At 41.7% G+C, this 24,337-nt stretch overlaps 2 protein-coding genes across 3 annotated transcripts; both read right to left on the bottom strand.

Moving 5' to 3' along the window:
* Positions 1-358: 358 nt before the first annotated feature.
* LOC119478383 (bone morphogenetic protein 10-like) lies at positions 359-5,104 on the bottom strand. Its single transcript, XM_037753098.1, has 2 exons — positions 3,421-5,104; positions 359-3,040 (listed from the first exon to the last, which is right to left on the bottom strand). Exons 1-2 carry the CDS (start codon positions 3,758-3,760, stop codon positions 2,016-2,018), a joined length of 1,365 nt encoding a protein of 454 aa, XP_037609026.1. The 5' UTR covers positions 3,761-5,104; the 3' UTR covers positions 359-2,015.
* A 1,061-nt stretch (positions 5,105-6,165) lies between these two features.
* On the bottom strand, positions 6,166-24,337 carry arvcfa (ARVCF delta catenin family member a). Of its 2 annotated transcripts, XM_037753858.1 has the most exons (16): positions 23,835-24,337; positions 20,147-20,323; positions 17,487-18,094; positions 15,609-16,087; positions 15,337-15,520; positions 15,123-15,240; positions 14,463-14,631; positions 12,945-12,962; positions 12,748-12,819; positions 11,743-11,870; positions 10,243-10,393; positions 9,970-10,162; positions 9,556-9,667; positions 9,052-9,139; positions 7,325-7,401; positions 6,166-7,110 (listed from the first exon to the last, which is right to left on the bottom strand). In XM_037753858.1, the coding sequence occupies exons 1-16, from the start codon at positions 23,853-23,855 to the stop codon at positions 7,018-7,020; spliced, it is 2,688 nt and encodes an 895-aa protein (XP_037609786.1). In that variant the 5' UTR covers positions 23,856-24,337; the 3' UTR covers positions 6,166-7,017. The 2 variants fall into 2 exon arrangements, with proteins under 2 accessions (XP_037609786.1, XP_037609787.1); XM_037753859.1 differs by lacking the exon at positions 12,748-12,819.

Consider the following 24,337-nt stretch of genomic DNA (forward strand, 5'->3'; position numbering starts at 1 on the left):
TATTGAGATATTGAGGCGAGAGTATTGTAGTTGTTTTATAAGTCAAAAGAAGAATCAGAAGAAAATATTAATAACATGGGTGGTGGCATTTTATAAAATGAAATATAAGATTCAACTCCAACCCCAATATGTTCCACTGAAACTGTATTCTAGTTTTCAATAAGTTCCCCACTGGGAAATCAAAGTGTCCACTGCCAGTCGCTATCTCTGCGCTGCACACTTGGCCTGTGTAAATCTGTGTGCTGAGTGAGGATCCTATAAGTTCAACAGTGTTATTCCATTATTGTTATCTGCTTCCAACTGTTAACAGCAGAAGCTGGGTGATGATGTGACATGTATTTTTTTCCATTTGTAGGCCTACTGTTGCTGTGGCTGCGATAAGGGACGTCAGCATGCCCGTGTCAGAAACAGGAAGTGGGAGGGTTCAGAGGGCAGCGAGCGACCCGATGACAGGATTGTCAATAGAGCATGCTGGCGTTGGAGAGCAGGAATCTGACACCACCTTCTCACACATGCTGCCACTTGGAGTGGCGTCTCATCCTGAGTGACGGTCTACGAGACTCCAGGCTCTGACACCTCCTTATCGCCGTGGCATGGACACGGGCAGAGAGAGGCCCGCCAGGCATGTGACGCTAGAGGGATGGGGATTAAGGCTGTTACGTAGGGAATGCTCTGATTACCTGACAACGAAGCAGGGTGCACAAGAGATCAGAACTTGCTCAGTGACTATATTTGTTTTCAGATATTTTATTTTTACAACCCATAATAAAGTTGGTGTGAGAACCAAAAGCAGGATATGAATGGCTGGGGTGTGAGAAAAGAGTTCACAGCAGTTGACAGCAATGAGAGAAATTGTTAATTTTTTTCAGACAAGAAGCTCCAAAGAGCTCCGAGACACCGTGAAAATCCTCTCTTGGTCAAAAGCCAGAGAAAATATATTTTTTCTGCAAGTTTGGCAAGCAAATAAGAGGAAAAACGTCACAAATCATTTCAACAGCTCCAACACGCCACAGGGCGCAGAAACAAATAATACCATTTACAAATCCGCAGCATGTATATCTACTTATAAAGCATTTTGGCAAGACTATGATTCAATTACAATAGAATTTAAGAGACTTTTCATATTAAAAAAAAAAACATACATCATCCTATATAAGTAGTGCAAATCTCTGTAATCTGGTGGCTATCCTAGAAATATAGATTTTTCTATTCAGTTTGAATTCAGCTGGAGTTTCTCAACTTCTGTGTTAAGAATGATATCTGTCGGGGCAAAATGTAGATGGAAAAGTTTTGAGAAAGGTTTGTGATGGAAAGTCAGCGATAATACATTTAGATTTTGCAATAAGAAAAGAAAATTCAGTCTCTTACTGTGAGTATATTCTGTTCCAGCACACGCGCTGAAAGCACAAACTTCACTCTAGTCAGATTGAGACTTTGCATTCAGGGTACATCTTTTGTACTCAGATCTCACTCACATATTTCCAAATTATTCAGACGGTTGTTATTGTAACTGATATCAGTGCTGCAGTATTGAAACTTTGGACATGGAGCCAACTTCATCAGAAACAGGTTGAATTTTTTCACCAGAATCTGCCATCAGAACTTTCTTTTTGTCTGTCACTGTGTCTGATGGGACTGACGCCATATTTGCATGGTGGCCTGTAATTTACAATGAATTGTTTCCAAAGGCATTCTGAAATACAAAAAAATCAGCAAATAATATATAATAAATCATGACAGACCGCTTTATATTCTACACTAATATAATAAAATTACCTTTATACAATTACAAATGTACATCATGTAGCAGAGATTTGTGTCCATCCCTAATTTACAACTATAAGTCTAGACTCGTGTTTTGACACACCACTGTATGAGATGTTAGATACTGTGGAAACTAGATAGATAGATAGATAGATAGATAGATAGATAGATAGATAGATAGATAGATAGATGAGATGATGATTGAAACATCAGTGCACACAGTCTCCATCTCTGTGTAACAGTTTTCAGGACTATCTACAGCCACACTCTGCCACCACCATCCCCTCATACTTGTGGTTGAAGGTGATCACCCCGTTATCGTGATAAAGGAGCGAGATGGGCTCCAGCTTAGTGGGCACACAGCAGGCACGCGATACCCTCTCTGGATTCTTAAGACTCAGCCGCGTCTGCACCATGGCGTGTTTGGTGGGCGAGACCTCGGAGGTCATGGGTGGGGTGCACACGCCGTTGCACTGGTACGCCTCGTAGCTCACCGGCTGGATGATCCACGAATCCCAGCCGATGTCTTTAAAATCCACAAAGAGCGGGGTCCTCTTGCATGGCTCGCTCTTAACATTGCGACGGATTCGGGGAGGTGTGTCATAGATAAGGTTGGACCGCGGTTGCATGAAGGACTGTGTGTCCAATTCGTCCTGGTCGGCGTTGTGATTAACGTTCCCCCAGAAAGCCTGTTGGCTCCGGCCCACGTTTTCCGGAAGGTCATTCTCATGTTCGATCATCCGGTCGAGCTCTTGTTTATCCTGTTTCTGATCATCCGAGAATACGATCATCACCGCATTGTGTCTCCCCTCCAAGCTCCTGTCAATATTGATCTCGACCGACCTCTCGACCTCTCGTGTGGCTTCTTCCACCTCTTCTGGCCCCAGACTTGGAATGTGAACCTCCAGTCTGTGAGTTGCACACCCTGACTTCCGCCAGAGCGCGACCACATGAGTCAGGTCAAACGACACCCAGCTGTTATCTTTGGCATGGATATGCTTTGTCACCAGTTCCTCCAAATCGTCCATCCCCACCACCTCCTCTTTATCCCTCCTTCTCACTTCTCTCCCCACCTCTTTTGTCATAACAACGCCCTCGTGTATTTTGTAGATGGTCACCTTGCAGTCAATGCCAGCGTATGGTCTTCGGGCCTTCTGGAACAGGGTGAAAAGGCGAAGCTCGGCCATTGCTATGTGCTCATGGTGGCACATTGAGATGTTGAATAGCAGGGGATGTATCCTTACACCCCTGGGTGTTATACGGTAGGGGGAGGAATCTGAAATCAAAATATCAAAAAGTGTCTCAAAGTGGTTAAAACGCAAGTATGTTAAATATTAAAATGTACCCTTGTATCAAATACCAATTTTGGTTTGTTTGAATCATATCACTCACAAATTGTCAAGACTTAGTTCAAGTGCAGCTTCCTTGTTTCAATTAAAACAATTAACACTTCCGTATTTATAGCACTTTGACTTCCGTAAATCAAAGTAATCCATTTTTTTTTAATTATTAGAATGTCAAACATGATCACATTGATTTGAATGTTAATCCTTAAAGGGGTTACTTTAAAAAAAATGTAAAACAATGTTTAAATTTCTCATGCAATATATAAGTTTCCCAAGATTTTTTTGACGTTGAAGAAAAACAAGTTCGTACCTTCATTCTTGAAACTGCGCACAACGTTGGTCGAGGGCACAGCAGTGCGGTCGTTGGCAAATCGCTCGTACAGCTCCAGCATGTACTCTGGTGGCTCCTTGCGGGCGGCGAGGGGCCTGGGCTGGGGCCTCAGCTCTGTGAGGTTCATTGTGGACAGGAACTGGCTGAGAAAGTCCCGTGCATCAAGTAGCGGATTAACACCCACATCCCTACCGACTGATACCCTGTGATGGGTCCCGGGAGGCCTGATGGGACTGCTCAAGCTCAAAGCGGTCAACGACAGAAGTAGGACATTCGGAGAGCGGATCAACCCGAGGTTGGAGAAGACTGAAACGGTCATGGTTGAGTGGAGGAAAGGTTTAAATCCAAGAATTGAGAATCAGATGAGAAGACGTGAGGGATCCTTTGGTGCAAACAGTTCAACCTTTTCGCTAAAGGACAACAGGTTGCTGTTGGGGGCAAAGAGAAAACAGCTTTGCCCTTGTTGATCATGAGGTTTGGTTGTGAGGGCAGGGCTGTGCTGTGCTGACATGTTTGGAGATGTCACTAAGGCCCTGCTCGGCCCTCCTCTCTCTCTCCCCGCCAGCAACTTATCCAACATCCATAATGTCCACTGGTATTCTGTCTCATTGGGATGTATGCTTTTCTTTTGATTGACCATAAAACTTTCCTTACAGTGACTCTTTAACCATGATACTTTATTTATAAAGAATACTGATGGATTTAGAGATAAGGAAGTTATTGCAATTGGGACAAATTAAACATGGAAATTATGTTTTTCTCCCTGTCTAATGCAGGAAATCAATTACCAATTAACAATATTGTTAATTTATGCTTTGCAATCTCCACAAGAGGCCAGTGTAGACTCTATATCTGCCCTTCTGCCTCCTCGTGCTAAACTGAATTAAACACTTTCATTAGGTGGAGAAGGAGGCTGATTTGATCTCATTAGCATATGCTTTTAGCTAATTACTGGTTTTGTTTTCTAATAGCGGCTGTCTGACAGCTCACATACGTAATCACTGCCATCATTTCAATGTACACCCACTTAAACAAACAAATGCCAAATTAAAACTAATGAGAACTCATTTTTAAAAATGCATAATATTAGATGGCTGTGACTTAAAACAAATATCACTACGACAGAAGACATTTCAGCCATTCATTAATGTATATGAGACACATCATGACATGACCTGAAGCTATAGATATGTGAACCCACTTTGCATGCGTGTATCTAAAATGCCACCACTTATGCAAGTGAGCCCTCCAGCCTGCAGGAGGAAACATGACTAATGCCAACACGTCAGCCCTTTCAGTGGCGGTGTGCAACATTCAAGTTCATGAGTTCATAATCTCTCCCCATGGCTACTGCAGATATGAGGGTGTACATAGAAATATACTAAAAACATAATTATTTGGTCTAAAATAGAGAGTAAATGTGATCAAAGCAGGATCATCACAGAAAAATGATTAATCACTAGATGTTACAAGTGTAAGATGCATTATGAAATGGGTATGACCTTTTATAAGTGTTTACTTCTGCCTATCCTTTTGAACATATAATATTTGTATATTTATTTAGAATTTGCTGTATATGTTTACTGTTCATTTTATTGGTTATTTGTGTTTTGTTTTCTCAATTTTTATATGTTCTTCATGTAATCTTAATGTAATTGATTATGCATTTGTAAACCAAATATTGTTTTAATCACGTTTGTTTCCCAAATCTGTGATTTATCACCCTGTTTGACTGTTATCAGGCCAATAGGTGTCATCTTTCGCTGTTCTACCATGTGAATAGATGATAAAACCTACTACTGGATGTAGTAGGCCCCTATTGACCCACATCTATGGTGCTTATAGCGATTGATAGCGCCTATTTAATGGCCTGATAACAGTCTAATCGGCTGGAATTATGAAATATTCAATCATAAAATCAATGTTTCAGTTTGTGATTTTACATAACCGTTTAATGTCAGTATATTGCAATATTGTAATTTGTCCAAAGAACTGGCATATACTGGGGTAGAGGAAGAAATCTGAACACTATTGCAATAGCTGCTGTAGAGTTTGGTCATATTACGGGAGGTTGCATGCCAAATAAATTATAAATAAACCTCTCTTATTGTACAAAGTCAGTTAGTTACAGCATGAAACTGCTGAGAGTTGAGTGTGTTTTCCAGACTGTTCCCCTTGAATAATTAAATACATTAGTCAGTGTTTTAATGCACCTGCACTTTGGGACTGATGTGGCCTTTTTGGAGCCCTGTGAGACGAGTAGTTTGAAAGCGTGCACGTCATTGTAGTGAGTGCCAGAAATGTTTTTTTAAGCTGACAATTTCTGCAAACTGGCATTCAACGTAATATGACTCACCTTTATAGTTGTGCTTGTAATTATGGTTAAGCCACTTTGTTGTATCCTGTGGTGTGACTAGTTGTAAAAATTAGCCCTGGCTGTGAGCACATATTCATCAGACAACACGAATGTTTAACATTTTCAGTTTGTCAAAGACGAAGAGAAATTTGAAAGAGGAATATCCACAAGTTACTGCCGATAAGGACAGTTAATAAGGACACTTAATTGTTTTATGTATTAATTCAAGCCTGTTCAGAGCAAGCTCATACAAGTTGGGTTGTTTAACTGGCAAGTGGGTGCTGTTTTAATGTGACACGTACCCACTGATAAAATGGAAGAGGGCCTCAAATCCGGTCTGTAATACAAAAAGAGAATACAGATAAAAATGAGAAATTATGCACATCATTTATTTTAATTTGTCATTCAACATCGCAATGCAAAAAGGACCACTGCAAAGCAGAGTTGTATAGAATGTAGGATCACTTACCGGTATTAGCTAATGCACATCAATAACCTTTAATTAATAACATGGGTATTACAATAAATATTACAATATAAATACCTTCATTTAGAATATTAACAGTCCTTTGTTACACATTTACAATCCCATTTTGCCGATCATGAAACAAATGGAATAGAGAGGATTCGCTAATGACCGCACAGTCTAGTCTGATGGCAGGTTTGTCAAGAATAAACTGAATAATCCAAATGTTTTTTTAATGACTAGGCCGACGATAGCCCTAATCCTAATTATCTCAAACACTGACCAAAAATATTTTTAAAATGATTTTATATCAGAATCTTCTTTAGCCCAGAACCCATGGGGATGGACGACAACAGATCCACGTGTCACTTTAGGCCTTAAGCTTGACAAACTAGAAGTATTATAAATGATCTCATACTTTTGTAGCAGTAAAATTCAAATTGTACATGTCATATATTCTTTGGAGTCATGATTCACCACAGTTTGCATATTTAGGCTATTTCAGATGTCATACATAATCCATCGTGAGTTTCAGGCATACAGTCCTAAATGACAAAATCTATTAAATCTTTTGCCAAATATCCTCCATAATAAATACATGTAAATGTTTGGCACACTATTTCCTGTAAACAAAGGAAGTTATTTTTAATTGAACGGGTTTCTCTGTCTGTACAAGGATGGAGCGAATGGCACAAATCCGTATTTCACCAATGGAAAGTGTCTCTACGGGATTTAACTGGCTGTGTTGTCATGTTTACACCCAGGAGTCCAGTGGTGGAGGTTTGTTATCCATGAGGCCCACTGCAGGCCTGCCAGCTCTGATGAAGTGTTTCCTCTCACTTATCGCCTAGGTAAAGAAACACGCAAACAGACGGTGTTAGTCAATTTGCATGAAAAACACTGACAGTTACAAAGTCACGGGAAAGTAATCCTTTTAAACAAAATCCTGTAAAACAACTGCTTCCATTTCTACTTATCCTTAATATGTATGAAGTCCGTAAACATACTGTAAAATATAAAAAAAATGTAAACAAACTCATTGCATTCAAATGGCAGATTACCTGGAGAGTGTCTCTTTCCACAACAGGCCCTTTTCCATCTCCAACTCTATCATTTGGCTCTAAAGTGGAATATACATCTGCAAGGGAGAATTATAATCATATTAACAGTAGACAATATAGCTATGATGAGTCTTGGAGAGAGAGAGAGAGAGAGAGAGAGAGAGAAAAAGAACAGATGTAAATCAGTTTGTAGGGAAACCTTGGTCAACTACTCACCTGTCATAAGTAGCCTGCTTTTGGAAACTGTGAGTTCAATCATTTGTCATCATTAAATAGTTCAATAAGGAATCCCAGGGTTCTATCCCCCAAATCAAATGAACTTTTGCCACAAAAAAGTTCATTATTAGAACCCGTCAGTTAGCTAGATGTCAGTAGTTAAAGAGGACCTAATATGCTCATTTTCAGGTGCATACTTGTATTTTGGGTTTCTACTAGAACATGTTTACATGCTTTAATGTTCAAAAAACACTTTACTTTTTCTCATACCGGCTGTGCTGCGGCACCTTTTTTCCCCCTCTGTCTGAAATGCTCCGTTTGAGCCCTTGACCCTCCCACCCTCCCCTCCCGAAAAGCCCAGTCTGCTCTCTAATTGGTCAGCTGGCCCACTCAGGTGTGATTGGTCAACCAAACCTAACTCTTCGGACTCAGCTTTGTTTGAGGGCCAAACTAGCCACTAGGCAGCTATTAGGCAAATGTGTTACTTGGTGACATCATCATATTATGGAAGAAAAGTCAGGACTTCAAGCAAGGCATTTCAGGCAGTTCAGGAGCAGTGTTTCTGTGGGGGAGAGTAACTCTCTTTGTAATCATAATTGCACCAATCTCGCCTACTTCAGCTTTAATGCTTGCTAACGTTAACCATACAAGTAAGCTAGTGAAGTTAAATGCTATGTGGCTTATGTTACATAACGTAATTTTACTCAGAATGAAAATGAGGTGTATTCTGCTAACGCTGCTTAAAACATACATTTTTTTAAATGTAAAGAACAACCTGGCTACACAGCTTTTAGTCAGAGGTTGACAAAACTAACTTTTCAGTCAATAAATGTGGCTCAACTTCAGTCTGTGCTGTGTAAATGAGGTCTATTCAACCAATTTCTGAAACATTTCACAGTAAAACAATAACATTCAAAATAGGCTATTTCTTTCACTGCTGTCTGCAGGAGCTCATCAACCCGACACCAACAGGCCGGCCACCAAAGAGCAGCAAAGCCTCACATTTAGACTGAAACACACTGAGAGAAACAGGCAAATGCATTGAAATAATTCCCTGAAAGTAGTTAAACCTATTGCCCCCAAATTCATATTTCAAAGGGTGTTTAAGTTATGTTCATAATTCATAAAAAAGCATTAATAGAAGATCCCTGTTGTGGTGGGAAGCTAGAGGTCGCTCTTGGACGTGGGAAAGCTGGTGCCCTTTGGAGCAGCGTTTAAATGAAATGTGACTGGTGATGCGTGAGCCTGCCCTGCCTCTGGGAGAGCCTGCTCAGGCTAATAAGCCAAGTCTCTGCACTGATAACCTTGGCAGCACATCATTGGTTTAAGGCTATGCTTCAGAAGAGTATGGTCTGGGACTGCAAATGCCCATTTCATTGTCCCTGACATGACAAGGAACCGCAGCATGTTTAAAAGCAGTTTTTCCTTCGCTGAGCTAGAGGACACTTTTGTCATTTAGATGATGGTTTAATAACATTTTGCGGAGGGAACGCGTACAGTGATTTGCTGACCTTGGTTTTTGTCCATGAGAGGCAAGGTGATGTCATCGCTGCCTTGCTTTCCACTCTTGGATTTTTTAGTCACTCCGGTAGTTGTTGGCTTTGAAAGACAAAAAGGGATTACGCTACTGGATGACAACCAGAATTTCATGCTTTCCTGTTGTTCTAATTTCATAAAAGGGTATTACATTGGTTTTGATTAGAATGACATGTACTGCCTGGACTGTTGTCTTCATGTTTTTGAATGCAACAGGAGACTATAAGCTTAAATGTATTGATCCCTTTTACACCTTGCATAAAAGGGTGTCTTGTGTCCTGGTGCTCAGTGGCCTACAGCCTAATGGGCACAAGATTTTCTGGGTTCACATCAAACACAGATTTCACAGTTGAATGCATGTTGTTTTGTTTTTTCCTCATTCATGTTTGACAGAATGTTATTTGTCGACTCACTTTACTACTGCCAGGTATAAAGGGGTTTGTATAGTCATGCCACATCCAGGAATTAGTAACAAATACCTTAAAGTGGCCCTTGGTCCAACCAGCCTTGATCAGAGCGTTTCGCAGGTCCTTGTAGGCCCATATTGTCTGGAGCACGTGGGAAGCTGCCTTGGTCTCCCGTGATGATTGGCTGACAGCAAATCATTAGACAATGTGGTAAACAACAGAGGACAGCTCTGAGACAATACTGTCCCGATGATTAACATCCATTTCTGATTGCCCTGGGATATGATGCTTATAATATCATGAGCCCTTGCATCAAGGTTGTGTCTGAAGGAACGGATATTCAGCAGCTGTAGCAACAAATACTTTAATACCAAAGCAGTTTCTTCTATTTTTTTTTTATCTTATTTTGAAAAAGTATATACATATAAATTATATATAAATTAGTATATATTTAGAAATTAGTGTAAAAGTTTGCAATTTAAGTACCTTGACTTGTTGATGGCCACCAGTTTCTGCACTGCGTGACCCTGTATGAGTGCTCGGGCGTTCTCTGGGCTATCTGTGATGATCTCATGGATGGTGTTCAGAATAGACACCACCGTATCACCCTCAAGATTCTTTGCTGGGTGCTGCTGCCCACATGGCAGATTACCGACAAGGTCCCTCAAAGCATAGCTCCCTGCGTGACAGAGAGACAGCGTTAGCGTGCGGGTGTAGAGCCGTGTGTGTATACGGCAGATGAGAGTTGTAAGCCTGTACCTATTAGGTCTTTATTCCTTCTGTCCATCGCCAGGTTGCGAAGAGCAATAGCCACAGCTCGCACCACTTTGTCCGCCTCTGAGCGCAGCAGCTCCACCAGGATAGGCAGCCCTTTCTCTTTTCTCACTGTGGCCCGGATGTAGCTGGACCACTACAAGAGTAAAAACAAAATATAGCTGTATCTGTGAGACATCTCAACTACCCACTAATTTCTACACCTTTATAAAACTACCAGTCTGTTCTCATCCCCAGGGCGTCAAGTACCGACACTTTGTTAACGCCGTCGGCGTTCAATACCACCGCACAAGGCACCCTTAAGCGGGGGTAAGAGACGCAACGGGTGTTCCACTAACTACAATGTGAACCCATCTGCAGCAACAGTAAACGCTCAGGGAAAGTGCTGCGGTGACGTAGTTTGAAGTGAAAAAGAGACACGCAGGGCGGAGAGAAGAAGAGGTGGATGGGTCCAACAAACACAGGGCTTCCATCCAGGAGACCGTTGTCCGTGTCCCGTGCTTTACGTTTCACTTTCACGTTACAACCAGTTAATCGTGTCCCGTGTTCACAACGTCAAGTCACATTTTCACTGTAAATACGTGGTAATTTTAAGCTCAACCATGTTGTCCTTTCTGGAAACCTAACTAGTGGTGCTATTGCCTAAACCTAAACCTAAGTGTTTTATTCACAACATTAAGCACCGAAAAGTGACGCCGAGGGGTCTGACAAAGCGTCAGTATGTGATGAGTTGGGATAAGAACGTGTTGCAACCACTCATATCACCACAAGTACGCTATAAAAAAACGCCATAAGTAAGAATAACTTGCTCTTGTGTATGATGCAACTCGATCTCAAAATCAAAGGATTTTAAAACTCCTTTAATCTGAGCGCAGCCTGAGAGTTGATCTTAAATTACAGTGACATTCATGGCGCAGTATATCTTGGCAAAGCACATTATTTGACAGGCCTATGGATCCACTTATTACATAGCAGTAAAAGTGATTGTTGATCATACAAAGTCAATCTAGAGAGTCTAGTTGGATTAAGATGATCAACCTCACATCTCCCTCCCTCTGCACATTTGAAAACTAATGCAGCCTCAGAGATACAACCAAACCAGCCGAGCTGTGGGCGTGGAGAATTAGAAGGTAAATACACCCCCAAAATGAATTGATCCTGTTATTTATTTATGGTACATCTCATTTTAAGTCTCTCCTTAAACTGTACAGCAGAGAGAGTGATAGTGATGATGTCATCTAGACACAAATCCTGGACCTGCTTCACGGACGATGTGTAAGGACAAGGACATTATGACAGCAGCCATGGCGATCTAACTTGTATTTAGAATGGGCCAACAAAGTGTCACTTGATAACTACACTCATTGAAAGTTTAATGCTCCAATTTGCAGCCTTATGGAGGACATTTTTTATGTTTGGGGAAGACGCCACAATCACAACCCCTGTCTAACGAGTGTAAGAACTAGAAGTATTCCATGTACTCACAGCCCAGTGTCCTGCAGCGAGGTTCTGCAGCGCCCCTGCGGCCGCCTCCAGGGTGTTGTGGTTGTGGCTGCAAGTGAGAAGAGAGAGGTAGAGCCTAACCACCTCTGGCTGGTATAGCAGCTCCAAGCCTTCAACAGAAAGGGGTAGAGAACATCAAGGATGACTTTGAAGCAGTGGCTATCAGTAACTAAATGAGCTCTTATCATGTCAGCATTGTTCTACAATTGCCTTTATCTAGGTTAGTTTATGGTCAGTAGGTGGGCAGGCCAGTACAAAAACATGTTGATGAATTTAATTAAACTCTGCGAAACAGAATTACAACTCTGTCAGACTCCTGCAGAGGTTTTTCTTTTGCACTGAGCCAGCAGAGACTGCAACCCCGAGACCGTAACATGCTTTGTCATACTAACTGATTTGCATTCACTAGCTGGAGTGTGGGAGGCATGAGTCTAGCTTTGATCTCTGTTGAAACAGCAGCCGGATCCACATATACAGTATTCAGCACAACAGTATTGCATTCATGGCTAAAAACAGCCATACAGCTATAGAAAAAGGTAAAGATAGTTTAGCGGTAGCAAATAAAGATATATCAGTGTCGGGCAGTATCTTGAGCGAATTCCAGTGCCTGCCAGAGGAAATGTTCCTCCTCTAGATGTTGCCAGATAAAACTGTCTTTCAGTTGGAGGGTCATTTTGTTTTAGTAATGAAACTCTCCTCAAGTGGAGCAGGTGCTGGAGTGAGGCTTTGCATTTAAATGATTTCTCTTCCAGGCCATGCCAACGTCATGCATACAAAGCAAATAACTTAACACAGAAAGCAGGTACCGATGCTTGATTATAGTGCTGTAAGATGGTGATATATGATAATGTATGTACCTTTAATCTATTAGTAATAAGCCTAATGTGTATTTCCAAATGCTGCTGTGAGTCGTGCCACAATCAGTATTTGTGTTGGATTTAAAATGTTTTATGTGAAGTTGATATTTACATTTTGTTCAGTATATACCTTTCATTTGTTCTGTACGTTTTGGTAAATCCAATGTACCGTATTTTCTGTCCATTAATCCATTTTTCCAACCTGTACATCACAGACACATACATGCAAACAACACTGGTTTTCATTATGTCAGCAACTTCAATGTGGTATTGAATCACAATTTCTTTACTAGCATGAAAACATTCAGCAGTGATGGGCGGACTGACCTTGATTGAACCACTCCTCTGATGAATACAGTTTGATGGGAAAAAGGAAGAACAATGTCAAAGATTAGATCATGCAGCAGCAGAAAAACGCAGAGCTCCTCCGTGTAGTGAGACACTGGGGGAACTTGACAGTATCAGCTTGATATTTGGCTCAGAGAGGCATTTGTCAATTTCGTGCAATTAGCTGAAAGGTTAGCGGTGGTGAAAAGCCATAAAACTTTAAATCACAATTAACTCTAACCCGATTGTTTCTCCATTAGGCTGTGTCCTGCAGCACAAACTGCCGCAGCCTATTCGTTACTGTATATCAGCTGTGATGCAAATTACATTGGGTTATGCATCACTACCAGACATTTTTTCACAGTTAATCTTATTGCTTGTTACATCAGTTACATGGTGTAAAAAAATCACATAACTGATGTAACATTGTATAAAAAAGCTTTTTCAATTTTGGAACATGGCACTCCTCCTGCAGAGCAACATCAGCTTCTGCATGTGCAGGTTTATGAAATATTCAGGTTCTCATTGGCATAAAAAAGGGCAAGAAATGTGAAACCTTCGCTCGAAGCGAAACACACGCTGAAAGTAAATGAACAGATTGTATTGAGAACTAAAACATGTATGCGCAGTGCTATGGGAGGAGAGGAAGAAGATTAACAAAGGATAAAACAATACAAATAAAATGTAAATGACTCAGTGCATATCATACATCAGAGATATCAGTGCATCGGTTTTAGAAGTCTGAGGCACATAAAATGCTATTTTAAGATCGGACTTGAATCTCAAATACAGCACATTAAAGTCATAATTTGGGATGTTAATTGTTATCTTCTGTATTTGAGAAACACAATGATACCGTAGGGCTGTGTCCGAAATCGCATACTATGCCACACATACCCAATATCTGTATGTGTGAATAAACAGTAGTATGTATCTTTTAGTACGCACTGAACTGTAATCTATATAGGCACTTCCTGAGAGCCTCCTTGCCGGTTGGAGATGCGTAACCATGGTAACCAACCTCATGTGACCAAACGATGATTTGTGAGAATCATAAAGTCTAAACTAATATAAAAAACTATATTACGCCTAGCAAAGTGAAATCTTATACTTGCACTTAAATTGAAGCGTTATTGACGTTACAGAGCTGTTATGAACGTTGTCGTCACTACCGCATTGCATTGTGGGATATCTATGCCTCCGTAGTTTCCAGCCTTTGAATACTGTAATATTTAATTTATTACATTTCATTTTCATATTTGCGTACTATTGGTACATACTATATATCATATCATACAAACAAAATACTGTTAAAATACTGTTTTAGCGTACTAAATAGCATGTTAGTATGGAATTTCGGACGCAACCAAGATTTGGCAGTGATCAAATTGATCAACCTGAGAAATGGAATGATATAGTTGAAAAAAAAATCGATGTTTTCAGTCAGAGGAACTCAAACTGAAATAATACAACCAGTAAGGATTATTATGATGTCATCATGTATGATGGCCTACAAACCTTTGGGTCTTTTCCCTCCAAAACAGTCAGGCTCATTCTTCTTCTTCTGGTGCCCCACTGATCTCATCAGATTATTGGCATGAGGCTCCTGAAATCGCTCCGCTCCTGGTATCTCTTTGTGAACGTGATATGACAGGTTTCGCAGGATGCACACGCAGTTCTCCACTGACTGAATGGAGGACAATGACACAAAGATTTCAATTAAAGATGCTGTGCAGAAAGCTTTACATCAGAAGGAGTCATACAGGTGTTTACACTGACTGATTCTAGTTCCCTTTTTAGAATCAAATGTATTGATTTTATATCAAAATTTAAATTGGGAGGAAATGTCACAGACTTTGGACAACCCTATCCATACTTTGATTTTTTTGCTGACTTGCATTAAATTCAGTAATGTACAAGCTATTAACTTAAATTTGATGCCAAGTCAGTGAAGTATGAGACACAAGTCTCAGTGGATTCAGTTAGAAGAGGATACATAATGGAGAGTAATTGACTATTTCAGGAAAATAACTCACTTGACTGTGCCTTTTGATAAAAAACCTTCTAATACAACATAGCATTTCATTACCAAAATGACTATAATAGCCATGAACCAGCAATTTTGTATATTTTGCCTAATGGGTGCAAGGTTTTGTATAACATAATTTTTTCAGCGACCTTATTATCAGTGTCCTTGTTGAGAACAGCTGAGTGAAGGGCATGAAGGAGGGCGTCCACCAGCCCCTCACACTCCCTCAACCTCTGTCGAGCCTCCGCCCCATCTGAGCTGACGTTCCTGCAGAAACAACCTTGTTAGCAAAGCTGCGAGAACTCGCTCCGTCGCAAGTCAGCTTTTGTTGTCATTTGTTCAACGACAGAAGCAAAAGGTTACCTCAGACATCCGGAGGTGTTCTTGAAGACTGTGGTCCACTCGGCACTCAGCAGTTTGGAGGGCTCGGCTGAGTCTCTCCTCCAGCCTGAGTGCGGGATGATGATCTCATCAGTCAGTGTTTGAAGCCCGTTGTTGATAACCAACATCTTCAGCGGCTCATGTGAGGAGAGGTTCCACAGAGTGCCTGCAAAGGGAAGAATATAAATTCTGCAGAGATACAAATGAAGGATCGCAGGTAATGAGTCCAGGAATAGTGAGGAATTGAGCTGTACCTGTGACTAACTCTTTGACCTCCATGCTGCTTGACTTCCTCATTAGTCGGACTAAAGCTTGGATGCCATCACAGTTCTTGATGGCCATTTTGTTGTTGTGGTCTTTTCCGTAGGATATGTTGCGCAGAGCGCCACAGGCCTTGCGGTGGACCTCGGGCTTAGGGTGGTCCAATAGCTCCACCAAGATGGGCACCCCGTTAAGCTGGCGCACCTCCTGCTTGATGCGGTCGTTCTCATAGCACAGGTGCTGCAAATAGGCGGCGGCGTTGGACTTGACCGGGTCCATCGGGTGGCTGAGCATGGAGATCACCTCGTGCAGGTTGGGGTCTCTCCAGCGCGGGTCTCTGCGGATGCTGTCTAGGCTGACCATGCTGCTGCGCTTGTGGGGGAACTGCAGGGTCTGCGCTCGGCACATGGCCTGGAAGAAAGGATTCAGGTTCCCCTCCAGCTGGGCCATGAAGGCGTCGTCATAACCACCTCTGAGGAGACCGAGAAAAGCCGTGCATGCATGCATGTTGGGATCAGGACAACAAATACTCAACCATCAGTCTTGAATTGTTTAAAGCACAGATGTTTTCAGTTATTCTGGAAACTTTGATTGGAATTTTATTTATGTCACAAATCTGATAAAAGTGTAGTTTGTCCCGCCCTAACAAGTGCAACAATGCTAACAAGAGACTCAGAAAGCTGTCAATGTCAAGAATCAATTACAATCTATACATCAGCCAGATTAAGGGTTGTAGCCTTGTATTTAACAGACAAATATGAGAGTGGTATCGATCTTCTCCTCTAATTATCAGCAACACAGTGAAAAAGCGTATTTCCCAAAATGTCAAACTATTCCTTTTACTGTATAATCAACAGGTTGAGTGAAACAGGTTTAATGGCACCTCTTAGTCTAATAGACTGGGCTTCGGGGAGTTTAACAGCATAAGTGAGTTGCTTGTATCTTTTGTGAACAGCTCTGTCACTTTATATGGGATAAGGAAAAGCTTCTGGCAGGCAATAACAGGTGAAACCTCCTTATTTATCGACTTTGCAGCTGGCTGCCATTCCTGATTGATACCAGCTGCTACTTAACTGCTGTCCATATGTCTTTCTATTGTCCAGGCTGACTCACAGGACCGAGACAGAGGCGACTACCGGGTCTTTGTGCAGCCACAAAGTTTGATATATAAATTTCACAGCAGGTGCTCTGCGATCAAATTAGCCGTAGTGTTGATTTGTACATTGTTACTACTGCAGCCCTTCTGTGAGAGTATACGGCATTACACACTTAAACTCCTTCTCTTTCTTCATATTTTTCTGTTTTTTATTTCACATCATATCTCTGACATAAATAAGTTATTTTGTGTCAAATATAACTAACTAGGTATAGAGGTTCACCATATAGTTAAATTGGGTTGTGTCAAAGCATTTGGTCACATTTACTTTATTTAGATATAATATTTGTTGTAACAGTGTTTTCCTGTTATAAAAACTAAACTGTACTGATTCTATCGATGTCAAAGGTGACTCTCTATTGGCAGTCTAGCAGCCTTGGTTAAAGGTGATCTCATTATCAGGGACCTTATTGATATTCCAGTGACACAGACTAAATCCTTTACCTGCTTTCTGACCTAAAATGTTTAATGGGATCAAAGATTGGCCTTAAATAAACAGACCGACTTTTTTAGTGTACTTTATAGACAAAGCAACACACATTTTGCCGATTTATTTTCCCATGGCCCTGTCGAAGTGGCTAAATGCATGTGGGGGACTGATCTATAACTGACCCTACATCGAGGTACCATGGAAACCACAAACGTACTTGAAACCCATTTACACAGTCTCCCCCGCGGGATCAATAAAGCTTGATCTAATGTACCGTCCTCTCACCTGGTTCTTGAGGGCTCCCTGAGGAGCTCCATGGTGGTGATCGGCCTGAACTGGTGGATTCCCCCCAGTGTTGGGTAACTGCCAGCTGGGTGGTCGGTCTTCATGTCCAGAGGGTTCTCTCCCCGTTCGGTGACGCCGTCCTCCTCTGCCTGGCTGCTGAGGCCTGCCGGAGCGTAGCTGTCCCTGAGGAAGGGTAAGGTGTAGTGGGCCCCGGGCTGGAAGTTCTTGGCGGGCCAGTAGCCGTGGAGGGTGGTGCGGGACAGGCTTCCATACCCTGGACACAAGTCACCCCCGATGCCTCTGTAGCTGTCAGGGAGGGTATACACTCTGCTCTGCCTGTCTGGGTTCACTGGCCGAGGCTCCTCGGACTGCTGCGCCGCCTGAGGTTGTGAGGGCGCTGTGGTGGTGCTGCTGGTCGGTGTGGTCGGTGTAACGGGCTCAATGGGTTCAAGGTTTGCTTCAGGAGTAGGTTGCTCAATAGGAGTGTTATCTTGAACCTCTGGAGTTGATGTGAGATCAGGTGTGTCTGGTGTCTCCTGCTGTGTCTCTGAGGCTTCTTGGGTCTCACTGGGGGCCTGTTCGCCCTCTTGTTCCACGGCCTTGGACTCCTATACAAGGATTGACGCACCACAACTATTATCTCTACAAAAATCGAATCAAAATCTCTTTAAACTCCCATTTGGCTGAAAGCTCTCAGGTTTCTTCTCTCCCATTAAATGCCACCAAATTGGTGTGTTTACAGTCAGAGCAGGAACTATTTGCTCTTAATTCACTTGAAATAGACCAAAAATGTGTCTGTTAACGTTCAGTGTGTGTTTAATTAGCATTTAAACTGTACAGCCCACCCCAGTTTTCTCATGCGGCGATGATCAATCATCATCATTCCAGCACTTCCCTGGCTTTTTGAGCCACCAGTAAATAATGAATTCTTCTTTCCTGCCAAACAATAATGAATTCCTCTTGTTGAAAATGAGTTTAGATTGGACTCTGATGAAACGACTTGAGATCCAGCCACTGTTTAGAAGCAGGCTACATTGCAGGAAATTTAATTGTCTGGTTGGGATTTGGTTTTCACTATTTCCTTGCAGAGTGTGAGCTAAATTATTTGAAGCACAAAAACATCTAAATATGTAGCAACTCAATGAGACAGAACATAATTACATTAAGTTTCATATTATCGTTGTACCAGAGGGCAAATTCTTTCTCTGTCTGTCAGTGTAATTGGAACTCAGTGTTGTAGCCCGTCTGAGACCAGACTTATACGAGGTACCTCAGGTAAAAGGGATTGCTTTTTGTGTGTGTGTTGTGAATTTTTGGAGTATTTCCTTTAGGATGCATACGGTACATTTTTATATTTCTTAAAAAGCCAGTGTGTAGGATTTGGCGACATCTAGGGGTGAGGTTGCAAATTAAAACCAACTGAAACTTCTCCCATGTGCCAAGCGTGTAAGAGAACTACGGTGGCAGACGCAAGAACGTGAATTGCCAAATCTAGAACCAGTTTGTCCGTTCTGGCCGACTGTAGAAACATGGCGTTTAAGGATGCATGTGACAGTCAAGAAATTTTCCCACCGGTTATTTAACTTGTGACAACACCGGTGTTACCGTTTACTCCAAACATTTTACAAGAAAAGATGATGTGATCAGTATGTGTAGCGTGCTTTATACTTTGATCTTTAACGTTGGGTGGCTGTGTGTCTGGCCTCTCAGGTCGAGCTTTCCCTGCGGGGCCGCAGGTTTCCACTCAACGCTGCGCGCACACCAGCTGTGATCACTCCGTCCTCCGCACGGTGATTACCTCATTAACGTTATGGTACCCCTATAGCATTGGGTTTAAATGTGAAATATTGCCGAATAGGTGCTTTTGCTTTTCGCTTCAACACCAAATCCTCCTCCATCATCTTGTCTGTCAACTCTCTCTCTCGTCCCGTGTGTGTGAAATCTGACTCCTGCTACTCTGTGCTGAGTCTCCATATGGAGCAGACACTTTCACTTTAAGTGTGTAGCGTCCATCATCTGAAAATAGTCCAAAAATGAACTTAATGGGTTTTATTTCTGTAAAAAACACGACGGTGGGGGCGGTGGGTACATAACGTAATCGGTATGTGCCCGACCACCGTGTAACACCAGTAACACTACTCCATATGTAGATATAAACAGCTCATTATAAGTTAATGAAAACACAAATATTCTTATTTTCAGGTGATTATACACAAAAGAAACTATTTATATTATTAATAAAAAATAAATAATTAATATGATATTCCATTTCTGCCAATAGATCCCCCTAAATGCTACACACTGGCCCTTTACAATGCATTTTGGTGATAATGAATAAAAGGAAGTAAAGATAAAATGTTGGAAGTTTCAAGAAGATCTATGGAGTCACAGAAGTGACAAATGGCTCTTAAAGGCTGACGAGTCAAGTATAACTGAATAAATAAATAAATAAAGGAATAAATAATAGTAAAGATTAAAAAAAGGTTGTTTTTTTTTAAAATTATGTCAAACAGCCAAAAGTTACATTATTATTATCATGGCCAGAAAAGTTTTCTTTAGTGGCCTTTAAACTTTTTGACACTGTGGTCTTTGCCAACTGTAGGAAGTCAGTAGGTGGTGACAAAAACAAAAGCAAACAAAAGTGTGAACAAGTCGTGCACCTCAGTGTCTGTCTGCTGCGGGGTGTCTGTCTCCGTGGAGCTCTCATTGGTCGAGGTCATCACAGAGGCGATGGAGGTGGGCGTGTCCAGTTCGTCATTGGCGGACGGGTTCTCCAGAGTCGTCTCTTTAGCCTCCTGGGACAAAGATAGTGGAGGAGGCCCCTCTGAACTCTGCTCCTAAATCACACACACAGAGAAAAAAGAGCAAGGCAGACGCTGTCGCTGATCAGCATCATATATGTGTATATTATGTACATAATGTTTACATTATACACAACCAGGGAAATGATTACAGGGTAGAAAACACCATGTCATTAAAGCTGTCTTCACATGATAAGGGAGCCGCGGCGTTGATGAAGGGTTGTGAGCAAAGAGAGCACGTCTCATTTCCAATCCATTACCATATAATTTGTATAATTTGAAACATGATCTGTTGAATTCACGCTGAAAAATGCCAATATTCACACTCATTTTTAAATTAGACTAATATATGTCTGGAAAATCAGAGACATTTTCTTCGGTGTTTAAGCTATTTGTTGAGCTGTAATCTAATTGAGCAATCCGTCCATAGGACAACAATACTCGAGCTGGTGCAGAGCCAGGGATCTACAGACAGATATAACAAAGGATGCCTTTTACCACTTATTTCATTAAGTGGGGTTTCTCTGGTGTCATATCCTTGTGTGCAGATGAGGATGCATCAGGATATATCAGTTAGCTTATCTCTATCAGGTAATAATTCCTGTTATTGGCATAACAACAAGTCCCTGACATATCAGAATCATTTGACGTGTGCGTGCATGATTGGGTTCTTTCATTATTTTAGCCATTATAGGCAATTCCTGGACTGTCAGGCTTAATTCCTGTTTGAATTCGCCACTGGCCAATTCAGGGAGCAGATTTACTTCTTTTGATGTGTACAAATACTGACAGACAGGGAGGCTTTCCCAGATCAGACGAAAGAAGAAGTAGCAAAAAGTAGACCCAGACAATGTAGTGTCTGTCTGGTAATAATAAATAGTGTTTCGTGTGTTTGTTGTACTGTATTGTTTGTGTTTGTTTAGTGTGTATCAGAAGTATGCATCTGCACTGGGCTTCTCAGTTGCAGTTTAGTAGGTCAACTCGACTGGTGGGAACATCACACATGAGATGAAACAATACAAACAATAGAAGCATCTTTATCTGTATCTGTATTGGCTAAAATGTCCAAATATCCAAGCAAAAACTGTCCATTTCATAGACATATTTTTATGCTTAAATCCCTCTAAACAGATGTTGACGTTCCCCATTGTGTTATATAAGCATGTATAAAAAAGATTGTAATGGGAGTGAATGTGAGCATTAAGTTATTGTCATTTCAGTTATTTGGTATTACTATACCACTGATGCTTGAATCAATAACCCAGCTGCTGCTCTGGTACAACATGTGGATATTTCTGTGTAATTTCCACTTGTTTATTTCAAGTAGAACTTAAATTCTTTGCAACAAAATGGGTTTCATCAACCAGAGTGGATTAATTATTCAGTATCTTGGTCTGGGGAAAGAACTGGAGGCAGTATTTGACTGTAAACACGTTTTATGCTGATTTTCTAACAAACTTCACACTAATTTCAGCGTGTCTACAAAAATTTGCTCCGCTGCTCTAATGATCTCAATCAATATCCGATTATCTGATGCATCTTGAGGCCCTTCTGATTGCAGCAGCTGAATTTCTATAGAATCTAGGGCAAACAATAATGCAAACAACCCATCAAAACATTAGAGAGTACAATTAAAAGAAAAATCAATTCCACTGCATCATTTATAACCCATTTCAAATTGCTTATTCCCTCTCTAAACCAACATTCTTTTTAAGAAATATGACACAAATGCTTATAATCTCAACTGATATTTATCACTCAATAGCACAGACACAATATGCCGAATGATGCACTTTAAAAGAGATTTAAAAAACAACAACAAATAAGCTGTTAAATTTCCCCCAAACTCTTCCTTCTGAGGCTGCGGCATTAAACCGAACGAGTGCTGAGAACTCAACTCCACTGCATTAAATCAGGCTGCAGTGAACAGATGACTGAATGTGGAGGGAGAGGGCTTGATTCGCTTTTCAAACACCTCACCAAACACAAGAGCTCCTCAGATCCGTGAACAAAATGTGTCGGAGGGACGAGGAGATGAAAGGGGTCACAACAGGAGAAATTGGCAGCGGGGAGATGATCCTGGCTTGAACACCTCCGGGGGTAGGTTGATTGGATATTGTTAGGCAGCGCTAAATGAAACGCCAGGCCAAAAGAGAGACGGGGTACTACTGTTGTCTACAGACAGCTTGATTAAGGGTTTGGAGGAGGATAATAGGCTGGACAGGGGCCTGTGTGCTGTCCCCGTCTGATTCGAGCTCCAGGGAAGGCCAGGCCGCTGTGAGTCAAAGCTCATTTAAATAACTCACTGCACCATCACTAACTAAGTGTGCTCACAGAGCCAAATAGGTCGAGATGACGACTCTGAATCTGACTTGCAGCTTTAAAAGAAAAAAAACAACAAAGTATGGTATATATGTTAGGTGCAGCGATGCAGGAGACAGAAGGACATGATTAGCATCTTGTTCCCGTCAACTCTCGGTATCGAGGCCAGCTGCAGCCGGGGTATTATTTTGGGAGACACAGAGTCTGATCTAATGCTGAGTGAGTTCACATTTTGGTGACCAGCTCAAGGGCACGACGAGGCACAAGCCATGCTTCAAACTTGTCATTTCAGAAAGAAAAAGATGATTTGAGAAATGAGCCCTCTCGATTGTGATTGAATCAGTGTGGCAGAGTCGTTTTGTAATGATCAAACTTAGAATAAATCAGCTTTAACAGGCACTTTGTCTTTATCAAACTGTGGGATTGAGCGAGTAATGCTTCCGCTGGATAATAAAGCATGACATCAGCCCACTGATGTCAGAAGACATTAGTCACAACTTTGTCACAACTCATCTGCCCTTCACTATCTGTTGAATCAGTGATGCTCATATTTGTTGCTGTTAGTCTACAGAATTGTGAATCAAAATGGCACTGAAAATGACCCAGGCATTAAAAAAAAAAGATTCTTCTCGTTTCCTGTCCATTATGCAATACATCTTGTTTAGTCGTAATTCAACCAGACAGGGTCTATTTAGAGAAAACGAAGATTGAAAATGACAGCTCCAAAAAAAAAAAAAAAAGGAAGAGCCATTCATTCTCAAAGTTTCCATTTGAAGCCTCTTTTTCACTGCTCTGATCCTCAAATAGTTAAATGCTGCATGGTCAGATTTAATGTCTCTCTGATACATCATGGCAACACACTTCCCAGAGTGTGTGCAGCATTCTCCCCCCCCCCCCACCCCGAAAGGACAACCTCCCCTCATAATGCAATCAAACATTATAAGCTTGCCTATGCATTTGCACACATGCGCAGCCATGCGCGTGCACACACACACACGCACACACACACTTGATGAAGATGTTAGCATCATGTCCCCCATGCACACAAGGAGACTGCACCGAACAGCAGTGAGAGGCGAGGAGGTGAAGCGACTGATGCCTCCTTCATTCATCATGACAGAGGCAGAGGGGCTACAGTTCTCTGCAGGAAGAAAAAAAACCCTCTGATAGGCAAAAAAAAGAGGGAGGGTACAGAGCAAATAGAGCCATTCCAGCACACACTTACCTCTTTCACTTCAGCAGGCATTGCCAAATCTTCTCTGCTTCCCCACAAATGATGAACAAGATGCGTCCCCCAGTGAGACGTCTGTTTCTCTGCTGAATTTTTGCCTTGACTCTCCCTTTGAGCATTTGAGGCAGTTCAAACATGAGCAGCCATCCTTTCCTCCCAAGCTCTCACTAACACACGTCCGCTTTCTCCCTCTCTCCCTTCCTCTCTCCGTCCCTCCCTCTATTTCTCTTTCTCTCGCAAACACACACTAGACGCACCGTGCACACATTTGCTCAACACAGACACACACGCATACACTGAGAAGCAATAAACGCCGGTTCTCTCTCTCTCTCATTACTGCACTCCTCCTCTGATCTGTGCTGCAGTTAATGTGTGCGCTATTAGCAAGGTGCTGAATCAACTGTGTGATGCTGAGCCTGTGAATGGCTTAGGTAAGTGCGGAGCCCTGCAATCATGTGCTCTACCCATATTTTCTGGCAGCCTTGGTGCGCAGGCAG

The sequence above is a fragment of the Sebastes umbrosus genome, chromosome 19 (genome assembly GCF_015220745.1).
Source record: "Sebastes umbrosus isolate fSebUmb1 chromosome 19, fSebUmb1.pri, whole genome shotgun sequence".
In the NCBI taxonomy this organism is placed as follows: domain Eukaryota; kingdom Metazoa; phylum Chordata; class Actinopteri; order Perciformes; family Sebastidae; genus Sebastes; species Sebastes umbrosus.